Below are 14056 nucleotides of genomic sequence, written 5' to 3' on the forward strand. Positions count from 1 at the left end.
AAATCACCTTTCTGGCAGAAGCAACCCAGAGAGAAATTGAAGGTGCTTCATAAGTGGTGGCAGGGAAGGCAATTAATGTGTCATGTGGACATTTCAGCTATAAAGGCTACAATTGAGCAAAATTCCCACGTTATGTTCTTGTCCCACACAGTCAATTCATGACAAAACAGTAACGTTCACACATAAAGTAGTCATGTGAATCCACCCTGTAAGAAAGGAATATGTCATGCCTCAAAGTTCCTTACTGACATTTTAAATTACAAATATAACATTGAGGTTCTGTGCCCTATGCTTGTTTATTCTGTGTCACATGCCTGCAATAAAGGATAACCGAAGATCTTCTTCTAAGTTTGTGGATTTAAACTAAGGAAAAAAATCTCATTAAAAGTTGACAATCCTCAAAATGATATCACGTCCCACATACATTGATGATCTGTAGAGTACACAAAATTAGTCAACTACTTTCGTACAATAATACAAAATCATCCTATTATGGGTTCTCCTTAACAGTGGCAGCTTTCACGTATGAAACAGTTGTTCAGTTTTCACAAACCCACACCAAAATACACAGGCAGTGCAATCTCATAAGAACAAAAGCAACCTCTTATGCTTGACAATGCTTACTCCCAGGCAAATTATGATAGGACTGCAGCATGAACCCCTCTGCATAAGAGTAAAATTTTAAACAAGGGGACCAGTGCAGATTTGGCAAGGGCAGGGGTGGCAAGCAAAGAATTGTTCTCTATTTTCTGCGGTCAGCTGAGGAATGGGTGCAAATGTGAATTACACCAAAATGCAGCTTCCTTTTGTACATTAATGTATCTTGGTCAAACCATACATTTGGATCATCATGAAACTGCCAATTCCAGCAACTTTAAAACATATCCTAATGTCAATAGGATCACAATTTCATTACTTTTCTAGAATTATTTTAGCATATAACTCAAAATTTCTGGGCTGACTCACACAATTTTTTTAACCTCATGCATGCAATGTTATCCTAACACAAATTTGGAAGGATAAATGTAAGATATGAACCAAGGAAACACACATAAAGTAACAGTAAATTCCAGAGAAAGGGCTGTTGTTACTATAGGAACTGTTACATTCCAATTTCAAATATTACACTCTTCCAGGAGACTATTTGCCAAAAGAAATGAGCCAGACATGGAGGAAAAAATGTATTGTGCGACTTAATATTATCATATTTGTATTTTTCATATTAAGGAAGAACATACATCTTTTCAAAAGAGGAAAGAATGTAATTAGACAATATAGGTCTTACCTGGGATCTGAACTGCTGTGCCTTCTACTGATCCCCCACCTGTGCCAATCAGGAAATCGGATCCATTAGTAACATCCAAAAGCAAAAATGGTGGAGTTACAAGTTCACTTGCATTTATATCCTCTGTATTTCTTGCCTGCTTGTTATAGTCAGGTATGCTTTCAGGGCCAAGAGTTTTGGGTGCATCATTAGATGAAAATGTTGGCTCCTTCTGAGTAGACTGGGGTTCCACAATTGTATCCACAGATGGTGGGGGTGAAATTGGCCAAAGTCCCGCTTCCCCATCAGCACCAAAGACTCCACCTGTTTTACTTTCATGTGGTACTGAAGATGGTGTGGTGTGTATCCATGGCAGATCTCCCTCAGCACTATTTTCATCTAGCTGATGTAGCTCCTTCACCTTCTCAAAAGAAGTCCCTTCTTCTGAGTTAATTTCTACAGTTTCACTGCCTGAAGATATAAACATGGTTGGTTTTTCCTCTTTTGAAAGATATTCTCTGGAAACATTGGTTTCTTCTTCATTAATCAGTTCATCTGAATTCCCTGGCTTTTCTGTTGTTTCTGTTATATGCTCATTAAAAACAGGTGTGTTTTCAGTGAGTTTGGTCTCAAATTTCCATTTGGGTGAAGATGTCCATGGAAACCCTGTATTAACTGAAAATTCATTCACAGAAGGTTTGTAAGTTGCTGCAATATCAGCACTAGCTTCCCTAAAAGTTTGTACCACTGATGAATCATGCTTATCAAAATCAACTGATGATGAAGTACTTGGCACAATTTCTTCAGAGTGCTCAGAAACTCCATTGAGTAAATAAACAGTCACAGGCAACTTTGGTGTATATGTTACTAGTAAAAAATCATCAAGATCATTTTCTTTGGATTCCTTGGTTGCAGTCTGCATATCTTCATAAGACTCCTCAGTGGTTTCTTCAGAGTTTGATTCACTTTGGGACACAAGCTGTGTAGAAACAGTATTCTCTTCAGATTTGTGAGTGCTCAGATCGTGCTCTGGTTTAAGAGGTAGGTATAATAGAGTGGGTGATGGAGTCATGTGTTTTTTCTTTACCAAATCTACATGTTCTATTTCAGAAGTTATATTGACAGGAGTAATTTCACTTTCATCAGCTATTGCTTGATTGTCTGATAATGTTTGTAATTCAGAACTATCTTCTATTGTACTTTTGGATTCTTTGTCTTTTGTTTCAACTCCCTTCTCCTTTTCATCTGCACCAGAAGTGGCTGGAATTGATACAGTAGAAGTGAGTAGTAATGATATGGTTGGAATTGAAGTCGATATCTGAGGTAGTTCTTGAGAGATTGGGGATTCTATTGTGAAAGGTAGGCTACCTCCTGACCCCATATAATCTGATATTGCTGCGTGTTCAGATATTATGGGTTCACTGTAGATGAACTTATTGGTTACAGAACTTCCTTGGCTATCTCCAGAGACAGCAGGTGTATCATTGTTTAAAGTAACTGCAAGTGTTGCATTCTGGATTTCTGTTGGTGAAGTATAAATATCATATATTGAATATGTTTCAGAATCAACAGTTGTTTGGCTGCCTATGTCATCAATATTTGATTTCAAATTATCGGCATCTATAATTGTTGTTTTATCGGCTATTATTCCATGACCTTCTGAAATAACATCAATGAAGCTAGAAATCTTTTCAGAATAATTTCTTTTGTTACCAACTATTGGAATTAGTTCTTCATAGTCTTTTATGTTGTTTGTAGAAGTTTCATCTGCAAATGTATATGGAAGGTCACTATCTGAAGTTGGTGGTGTTTCCTTATCTTCTTTCTGACTGGGTGATGATATTAATACTACCAATGATCCATTCATAGCTATATCTGAGTTCACAACATCTGAACCGTTTTTTTGAGTGATATGAGAAGTAAATGATATTTCACTTTTTGGCAACTGAGTGGGTGATTCAGAATGTTTTTCCAACTTCTCCAGCCAGCCAGAGCCTTCTCCAGAACCATCATGATCTGTTATACTCAGTTCTGTGGGGTTTGAGCTAACTTTAGGTGTTTTAATAGGGGTTTCAGTAAACAATTCTGAAGCAGGGGTTGTATGTTCAAGTTTTATCACAAGAGAGGCTTCCCTTTGAGAAATTCCATCAGTAGCAGCCAGTATTTTTTCTGTATTTTCTTCCTCTTCAGAGGCATTCTTTTGGCTTTCCTCCTTTTCACTAATGAACTCTTTCAAGGTAGATGCTTCAACATTAGTCACCCTGGTATTAAGACTGGATGCAGTCGGAATTCTTTTGTCACTTACTGAATGAAATGCCTCTGTTGTGATAATATGATATTTAATATCATTACCAGAATCTTTATTTGGTTCACTCTTAGGCCTGTCAAATTCTTTCATTATATCCTCTGCAAAGTTTGCTTCTGAACTTTGAGAAGGAAGCATATAATTATTTAATGTGTTTGCAATTACATCAGGATTTGCATTCACAGCAGTAGACTGGACAGTAAAAGAGGCATCTCCCGAACCTTGTTCTGTGAAAAATTGAGTGTCACTAATTACTTGGCTCACTGGTTTATCCTCTCTAGGTACAGAGAAAACCTTAAGGCTACTTTCAGTAGAATAAACACTTTGTTCCAACTGGCTTTCTTTCGATTCAAATGTTGGTGAAATGCTTACAGATTTGCTTTGAAATGTTTGAGGCTTAACTGCAAGGGTTATGTCATATGATTTAGTATCAGAAGTGACATCAGATTTTATTTCTTCTACCCATGATGTAACTGGAGAAGCTCTCCCTGGCTGTACGGTTGTAGTGTTTGTACCTTTAGTGAACAATTCTTGTATGATCACTGTAGAAGTATGTGTCATTTTTGCTGGTTTTTCAGAATCTTCTTCAGCAGAATTAATTACATATTCCACAGGTGAGTTTGTGGTAAAGTCTTTCCTCTCCAGTTCAACTGATGTTTCCCTTTCTGTGCTTGATACATTATAAACCTGCCTTGCAATTCCTGTATTTGTTAAGGGGATCATAGAGGCACTACTTATATTTAATGTTGAAGGCATGTCTGTAATAAATTGATGCTCTGATGTTTTACTGCTCCAACTTTTTATGGTTTGATCTCTGGGTCTTTCTGTTAAAAATTGTGATAAAACTGTTGTTTGTGTAGGAGCATCTGTAAAATATTCTATGTCTCCAGAACCTTGTTCACTCAGTGGAACCTTAGAATTCGTTATTTTTTCTGTGGGACCATCAGAGACTAGTAACACACTATGTCCGACAACTCTTGATTCTTCTCCTGACCCCATATCTACAAGGCTAATTTCATCTGCAAAAATAGTTGTAGGAAGATGATTTGTGTTTTCTGGTTGAACAGATTCCTTTATTTCAGTTATGCCAGATTTGGAGCCTCTTTCAGGCTGAACTGTATTATCTGTCAATATCGGAGAACTATTGGTAGAAATTATCATATTATCATTATTATACTTTTCACTTAATTCTGTTACAGATTTTATAGTTCCACTACTGTGGGCCACAGCAGTATCAGGAAAAATGTTTGTCAAAGTCTCCATGGATACTGTCAAACCAGATGTTGTAAATGCATCCATTTTTCTTCTCATTGCTGTGGACGTTGTCACTTCTTCACTTGATTCCACAGTAGACTTTTCTGTAAATGTCAACAAAAGCTCTGCATCTGAGTCATGCTGTAACACTTGATGGTTAGTAATTGCACTCGTTGATATTTGATCTTCTGTTCTAGTTTCTATGGCTTTCCCATCTGACTCATTACCTAATACTTGCATTGTAGGATCAATAACTATTGCATATTCTGAAGGTGATGCAAGGTCTAATTCCTTTACTTGTGTATCATTGCTTCCAGACCTCAATGGGAATGAACTTTGTGTAGTAGCTTCAGTTATAACATCAATTTGTCCAGAACCTGGTTCTATAAATGGGGCATCAGTACTTACCACTATGCTTGTGGGATCCCCCCAGACATCTGTAGATCCATCCCCAGATTGTTCAGTTATGGATAGCATCTTATCTGTGTCCTCTTTGACTTTTAAAAATGAAGCATCCGTTGTTGATGTTGTTTTGATGTGGGTTTTTTGGCTCACAACCCAGATATTATCTTTGAAATCATTGCTGAATGGCACCTTCTCAGATCCAGCAATTGCTGAAGAAATTGTGTTTGTACTATCTTCCTTATTATTTCCCACTTCTCCTGCATTTTTTGAAGAACTTAAAAGTAACTCAGCAATAGTCTGGGTAGTCATAATTTCTACAGAACTTTTTTCAGATGTAGAGGTAGTAGCTTTGAACAATGAAGTACTATGGGTACTTTTTGTAGGCATTTGTCTTCCATCATCTGAGAAAATTTCCTGAACAGGAATCTTTTCTGTTTTTATTACCATAGCTGTAGCTTCGGAATTCTCTTCTGGATCATCTCCTGAGCCTTGTGGTATATGAACTGGGAATGAATGAAATGACCTGGGACTTTTTGTTGGTTCCAATAAACTCTTAACAGAAGAAAATGTATTGAGTGTAACTCTTGATACCGAATCATCTTGTAGAACAGAAGCTTCATTTTTTGGTGATGTGTTGTCATCCATGGCTATGGTTACAGTGGTGGAAGGAGGTAACCTACTTGAAGTTGACATTGTAGTAGAAAATATTTTAAATTCTTCTTTTAATGTTGGTTTAGCTGTGTGATAAACTTCATAACTGTTTAACTCAGGCTTGGTAGTAAAATCATCTGAATGTTCTGCATTAAGTAAAGAGAAAACATTAGGGTATTTACTTAAGATTTGATTAAGATCTGTGCCAAACTGTGTTGATTTCTCTGTTGGGTCCGATAAAGATTTACCCTGTAAATATGTGACTTGAAGCATTTTATCTGTAGTAGATACCTCTGAATCTCCACTAAAGGGCAGTTCATGTATGGGAGATTCTGCTATTACCTTTTGGGTAACCAGTGCCACAGGTTCTCCCATTATTTTAGTTGATTCATTGAGCTGTAGTGTGGCAAAAACCTCATGCTCAGATGACATGTTAGTTTCATTGATGTGGGGAAATGTTACATTTTTGGAATGTGCTAAACTTTCAATTTGATCACTCCTTGCTTCTTCAGCTTTTGTATCTTTTGGTGCTGTAGTCACCTGCTGCTTTCCATTGATGAACTGCAGAGCTGGAGGAGTTGTGACATCAGTAGTATTTTCACAGTTTCCATCATCATCATCATCATCATCATCTTCCTCCCCAAGAGTGTACATTCCTGGGTAGAGATGGTCCAGAATTAAGATTTCTGCAGATTCTTCATCAGGGGTTGCTGTACAGGGTTCATCAGATGTTGATTCAGCATCTGTAGGGGGTTCATCTATTTCATGTGGGTGAACTTGGTAACCAAATAAATCCCAAACTCCATATAATGGATCTGAAAAAAAGAGAGAGCTTTTAATAACCTTTTCACATATGATTCGTTATGGGTAGTATCATCTGTCATAGCAAAAACGTGTACTAAAAAGAAACACTAAACAATAGAAATCCATCCATTAGAATCTAGCTATTTAAGCACTACCAAAATGTGTGTATTATATTGTTTTGTAGTAAGTTATTTTCAGTTTTATGTTATCATAAATAAAAATCAAACAACTATGTCAGGCCATATATCTAATTAGAGATTCTATAAAATTGATAAATATATTAATAAATTAGGCTTCCTAAACTACACGTTGAGGACTGTACATGCATAGATTCAGTCTGCCCAGAGGAGAGGGAATACAAACAGTTCACATGCTGCACATTAAACAGTCACACATGAGAAGAACTGGAAAGGAGAAGAGATGCCTCTACAAATGAAGAGGGAAAGGCCATCAACTATCTAAACTATACATCCCAGAACTGCCTTCTTTTCTTCAAGCCTTGCCTCTAGCTCTTCTTTTTCCTCTCCTTCCTGCTATTTCTAGAATATGGTTGCATAATGTATCAGCCGTGTCCCCACAAAATAAAGGCTTACTCAGATGGCTCAGCTTTTGGATGTATAAGTGGAACGAGTCCCCTTCGGGGTGAGAAAGGGGGGCTATAAATTGGGCAAATAAATAGTAAGATGAAGATCAGACGGGGAAGAGACCAAGATGCAACCACTTCTTAATTATTGTTACTATTTATTTAAGGCAGTTATGTATAACCATTCATATAAGAAGCTTTTTTAAAAAACCTTTAAAATAATGTAAAAACAATTAAAATAGAACAGGAATTTTAAGGATCAAAGACCACAAGCAATAGCACTGTCTTAGCTGCCGACCAGAAGCTTAGAAGAAATAGTTCCAGCCTACTTTCAATGAAAGATAAGGTGTTGATCCTAATATGTTTCATTGGGTTGAAGGGTGATTGTACTGATAAGAGAGTTACTATGAAGTTTATTATTCCTTTCCATGTTGGCCAGAATTTGGGAACTATAGTACAAATAGAAAAAAATTAGGAACTCTACTTGAGGGCAATAAACTATGAAGTAAAAGAGCTCAGTATCAAAGAGTTTGCTGTGCTTCAACAAGAGTGGCCCATGAAGCTTTTGCACAACCTGCTTCAAAGCATTAAAAAAAACCTTGAGTAAAAGCTATAGGACACCATTAGTTAATATAAAGAATATTTCAAGAAGGATTTCTGATAACTGAAAACAGAATACTGTTATATGTTTGTTTTCTCCATATGGTATGGCCCCCTTATCCATAGTTTTGATATCCACAGATTCACTTACCCATGCACCAAAAAATCTCTCTCCCCCCCCCCCAGCTCAGGAGGTGTATGTGGGCCTCTCTAGATTCGCCAAAAGTAATTAAATTGCTTCCAGCTCAAGTAGTCAAAAATAGAATCTTGCAATGTATCCATAGGGTTATATTGTATTTTAAAATTAATACAAAGTCTGGAGAGCTCTTATTGTAACTGTAAGATCATAAAATGAAGGAAGAAGGCAGACTACAATCTTGACTACGCTCACAGCAGACAAAATTTCCCCAAAATGTCAGAGTTTACCCCCAAATGGCCTCTAGCTTTGAATATACTTACTCTTGAGTAGACATACGCAAGATTGTGCTTTAAAGTGGTTGCATGGAAATTAAAATAGTGCTGTCTTGTGGCACAGCAGCTGGGACATCATTGCTATTTCTTGTGATGCCAGCAAAAAGCTGCAATTCTGTGAAATGCTTAGAAATAATTTTCTGTATCAGGAGGAGTTGCAGTGGAAATGCAGTGGGCAAATGTCTTCTAGCCTTGCTCTTGTTAGGACATTGCCAAGGGTGTTTCTGTAGTCCTTGATACTTCCTAGGACAGCCCTGACTAATGAAAAGGGGGAACTGCTTCTCCTGGAATCATTTATAGCACTCTGATTCCACTTTCACAGACATGGCTGAATCCTGTGGAATCCTGGGGTTTCTAGTTTAACAAGGCTCTAAAGCTGTCTAGATGAGAATAATACTTCTCCTTATTCTCCACTACCAGAATTCCATAGGATGGAGCAGCAACAGTTGAAGTAGAGTTATTATAATGTTAGAACTGTGCAGCTTGAAAAGGCCCTGGTAGCAATGCTCCTTTTAAATATGTTACTAGCCCTCTTTTCATTAACAAGAAACACTGTTTTCTAAAGTCATCAAACAATCTTCTAGCCATTTTGGTGGGACAGGTTTGGTTTGTCCATTCAAACCGCATAGTCCTACAGAGATAAGTTAAACCCTAGATACAGCAAAGCTGGCTACCTCTTTACAATTTTCTGCTGCTGTATTTTCACGCACTCACAGTATAGTTCTATATGTGTGTATTAAAAACTCCCCTCGGAGAGATGGGGCAGCATACAAATAAATTATTATTATTATTATTATTATTATTATTATTATTATTATTATTATTATTACTCAATAAATCTTACTCTCGAGTAAGTGAGTAAAGCCTTTAAAAAACCCGGAAAAATTGGGGGAGGCGGGACAGGTTTTTTTCTGAAACAAATTGAAAAGAGTGTAGAATATATTCTTTTCCAATGATAAATATCTATGACATGGTATTCAAACAATATAACATGAAGGCCTCAATGAAAGATTTCTGAGACGTTTTGCTTCTACACACTTTTCCCCTCCCCAATCTTTCTGGAAAAATGGCTTTGAAAAAAAAGGGGGAAAACCTGGTTTTGCATCAATTTTTTTTCTCCAATTCTTCCCATCTCTAACCAGACAAAGTCACTAGTTCTGAAAACAACATATAACTATCTGTTCAGTCATAGCATGGCTTCTCTCATTGGACATTTATGAGCTTCATGAAGTCATAGTCTTCCAATTGAGACTGAAATGCTATACCTTATACCATTGTCCTCACCATCTTACACTTTCTAAGTGTCTATATCAACCATTTTTGTTCTATTGCACCAATTTTTTAAAAAAAATCATTCTGAGAATGTGGCTGTTGCTCTCTTGTCAGTTATGCTATATGGTCATTCTCTTCTAGTTCGTGACATTGGCTTTCCACTGACTACATTTTTTCTTATCCAGCTTAGTTTCCTGCCATACCTCACCAAAGTCTTCTCGCATTTCTCCTTCTACAACGGGTATCTAGACAATATGTATGATAGGAAACTGGTGACAGAAACCAAAATGGTCTTGTTGAGCTTCATACGTCTCACTTTCCATCTGTCATGTTGACAACTTCAGGAAGTGTCACATTTTTGCTAAAGCAGAAATGGGGAACAGATTCACAAAGACAAACTCACATTCACACCATATTTAATGACAGGAAAGTGCTTGCTTTCTTTCCACTGATTAGAAGAGGTGGTAAGAGAGGTTTTAGATTCCCTTCAGCTTTAATCTCCTGCCCACACACCTTCCATATACACATGGGTTTTGCACAAAAGTAACTATACATTGCCAATCTCAGTTTCTTGAAGGCAATACTGAACAACACGTTTTTTGTACAGCTGGCTTCTAAGGAAATGAAAGTCAAGCAAATTGGGTGGTCAGTCTGGGTATTCATGTCCTCAGATTCAGTTACATATCTCGAATTACAGCATTTCCCTGTCTGTATTCCAGTGGAAGACTATGGGGAAAGTGCATGTTTCAATTAGCAGAATCTTCTCCTATTGCAGGCCTTTTATGAAGTCCTCTTTTAATTATTTGGTTAGATTAGAAACATCTGTGCAGAGCAGAATTCACCAAAAGAAATATGCTCACATACTTTGGTATTCTGATGGCTTCTGGTTCCCATAGCAGTACTGGTAATGAAGCCAGGTTTTAGTCTGAACCTACCTTCTGAGATGCTGAATCTATTTTGAAGCTAGAATCCAGCACCTTGGATAGGTCCTTTACAGATGACTAACTCAGAGGAATTCACTACCTCCCCTCACAATTGGCGCCACCAGCCATAATGGTTTTCAAATATATCTTCAAATTCATTCATTTTAGTTGAACGCATTTCTGGCCAGTATGTAATCTACTTGTCAATTAGTATATCAGCAATACCTTAAATCACCATTATAATCTTTACTTCATTGGTGCTAACATTGTCAAGTCAATATCAACGTATGAATACCGAATGAACAAGAAACCTCCAAGTTACTCTGTCTTTAACATGCTTATAAATATTTTGGAAACTCAAGGCTGCAGACCCTTGACTGTGTCTATCCACTTGTAATTCAGTTTTCCTCTTTTCCTAGTACTTTTTATTTTATCAAGCAATGTTGTATTTTAATTGATCATGTCATCTCATGATATTTCCAAATGTTGATGTTTGTAGTTCCCCCATTACACAAAATATTTTAGAATTCCATGGTATGTGTTTGTACATGTGCACATCATACTTATGCCACTTATATAAGGTTGCTTTTGTTGTTCTAGAAGGACTTAAACCAATAGATTCATGTGATAGAAAGGGAGAATCCAATTAACTATAAGGAAGAGTTTCCTGATGGTAAGAGATGTTCTATGTTAGAATAAACAACCTCAGATGGAAATGGACTCTCTGCCATTGGAAGTTATTATGCAGTGGTAAGATGGGATTTCTTGAGAAAGCTTTAGCATGAATCCTGGCACTGATAGGGAATTGGACTATATAACTCTTGTGTTCCCTTCTATAACTTTATGAAAACAGCAAATTAAATCCCTCTGTGTTTCATTGGAAAGAAAAGGAGTGATGCAACATAATCCTAGATACCTCAATATTTGGAAAATCCTATCATTGAATGTTACCATCCTCAGAATAAATCCAGCACCTTGAAATTGTTGTTTAAACTTCAGTCTCAAATCTAGATTGATTCTAACTGACATCAGAGTCACCAGCCTGCACTGGTGCAATGCAGGTTGAATACAGAGCCACAAATGAACTGTCTTCTTTTCAATCTTAGAAATGTCTACAAGTTCATGACAAAAGTCACAATGAGTTAAGACAGAAGACCAAATCACCAAACAGGATAGATATTCAATGCATGGTTAAACATTTAAGGATTTGAGATAACTAGTTTGAAGCAATGATCATTTATATAAGCACCTGTTTCTTATTACCCAAGAAAACATATATATATTTTCTAGATTTTTCTTTGTATAAGTGAAAATATTTGATTTTCAAAGAAGGAATCTCAGTTAGCAGAAGAAATGAGAATGGTAATTATTTACTTCAGATTCCAAGGAGAAAATTTTGTTTTCTGTTCTTGATTTAAGCATCTTCAATGTTTTTCTTGTTTCTACTTTGCAATATGTGGTTTGATGTAGACTTGTTCTTTACTGAGCACTCCTTTTTGGCTGTGCATGTTCAATATGACTATAATATTTTCTTGGCTTGGTATAATGGGGTTGCAGTAGATCTAATATATATTTCAAGGATGTTCTAAGAACATTTAAATTGTTGCCACACTTGCTAAATATTGATGATAGCACTACTAGTTTCTTCCTTCAGCTTTACTGAATATGCAGCTGTCCAAGATATTTTATTTTTAGCCTGTGATTGAAATCCTAAAACTGCTTACTATGAAATAGTGCCATCGCACTTAGTAGCTACTCTATACAAAGAAATTTGAAGTAGCAGCTCATGGTGCTTATTTAAATGAAAGACGCCCTATGGATGAAATAAAGTTATCAAACTAAAAAAGTGGTATTCTTAATGAGTACTCTGTCTTTGGATCTATCTGGACTTGTGTAGAGAGTTATACTTTGCAATTACTAGCATATGTTGCACTGTTTTTTAAATATAGAATTCTAGCTTCCAACAAAATTAATGGAATAAACTTCCCCCCACTGCGCAGCTGGGGGAGGGAAGTGGATTTGCCCCCTCCCAATGAAGAAGAGACTTCTAGAAGGGGCGGGGCTTCTAGGAAGCTGCCCACCTCTTAGATCACTCACTTTTGGAGCTTCGACCCGCCCGCCCGCCGCTAACAGTATAGCAGTAGTGTGGTCGCTTAGATGGGCCGGGTAGGAATTTTTTCCCTCCCATGTTCTGGGAGGGTTTTTCGCCTAACCTATACTGTGGGGAGTGGTAAATTGGGAGGTGTGGTCATTTAATTAGGTGGTCAGCGGAATGCTTAGGGGAATCTCTTATTTTGGTGTGCACCACAAGGCACCTCTGTTTTGGTGTTGGCCAGAGGCGTGAATCCTTGCTTAGGGTTTGTACAGCCCCGGCGAGGGTGAACGATTATGGCCTTGGAATGGGAGACTTTGACCTCATTTGTTTCGGAAGCAAAACTCTCCAACACATTCCCCTTTAGGTCATCCAGGTTTAGATAGACTGGGGACCTGGTGTTTCGCCCTAAATTCAGTCTTAATGGATGGTCGGGTATGACCACTAATATTGGTTTATGCCTTACCAAATTCTTAGATGGCTAAGGATTTTTGGCCCTAGTTCCAAATTAAAGTTAAATAGGTAACTATCAATAAAGTTGCCCAGTTTTAAACCCAAGCTTACCTGTCTTGTCTCATTATTTCGGAGGGTTGGAGGGCAAAATAATGCACTGTGCTGTAGTGGTTCCAGTCACACCACTTAGACAGGTTCCAGATGGTGGTGCTTGGGGATAGCTGCTCCTTTAAAAAGGAGCTGTCAACTGGCATCTCACAGGGTGCCATTCTATCCCCAATGCTTTTTAACATTTATATGAAACCGCTGGGAGAGATCATCCATGGGCATGGGGCGAGGTGTTATCAGCATGCTAATGGCACCCAAGTATATTTATCCATGCCTTCCAAAACAGCTCTAGCTAAGGATACCATGTCCCCTCTGAATGAATGTCTGAAGGAGGTAATGAGTTGGATGAGGAAAAACTGAATTCAGACAAAACAGATGTGTTTGGTCTTTACACTGGGCTACTTTGTACCAAGTTCAAAAACTCCAGTTGGTCTAAAACACAGCAGCCAGGTTGGTTACAGGAACATCCAGGAGTGAACATGTTATACCTATACTAAAGTCACTCCACTGGCTGCCAATTAGTTTCTGGTCTAAGTACAGTGTTGTTTTTGACCTTTAAAGCCTTACATGGTTTGGGTCCAGGTTACCTACAGGATTGCCTTCTCCCATGCAATCCACCTTGAACACTTTGGTCCTCTGGGGGACAGCCTGCCAGAACCCGACTGGTGACTGTAACCAAGAGGATCTTTTCATTGGCTGCCCCACAACTGTGGAACGAGTTGCCAGAAGAGCTTTGACAACTAGATCAACTGTCCAAATTTAAGTCACAATTGAAGACCCATATGTGTATTTTGTAGAAATACATTTTGATAATGTGTATTTTATTTAATGATTATTTAATAAAACTGAGAGTCCCAAACATTCTTATATA

General features: G+C 37.5%; 1 protein-coding gene across 2 annotated transcripts in view; it reads right to left on the reverse strand.

Moving 5' to 3' along the window:
• The window catches only part of vcan (versican), a 169070-nt gene that overhangs the window by 68915 nt on the left and 86099 nt on the right, over positions 1 to 14056 (reverse strand). Inside the window, exon 8 of one of the 2 annotated variants that reach the window (XM_008103007.3) lies at positions 1286 to 6694. The exons of the other annotated variant lie outside the window; for it this stretch is intronic. Coding sequence (XP_008101214.2) covers positions 1286 to 6694 — 5409 coding nt within the window. The remainder of the gene's footprint in view (positions 1 to 1285; positions 6695 to 14056) is intronic. 2 annotated transcript variants of the gene reach the window in all.

The sequence above is a fragment of the Anolis carolinensis genome, chromosome 2 (assembly GCF_035594765.1).
Source record: "Anolis carolinensis isolate JA03-04 chromosome 2, rAnoCar3.1.pri, whole genome shotgun sequence".
In the NCBI taxonomy this organism is placed as follows: Eukaryota; Metazoa; Chordata; class Lepidosauria; order Squamata; family Dactyloidae; genus Anolis; species Anolis carolinensis.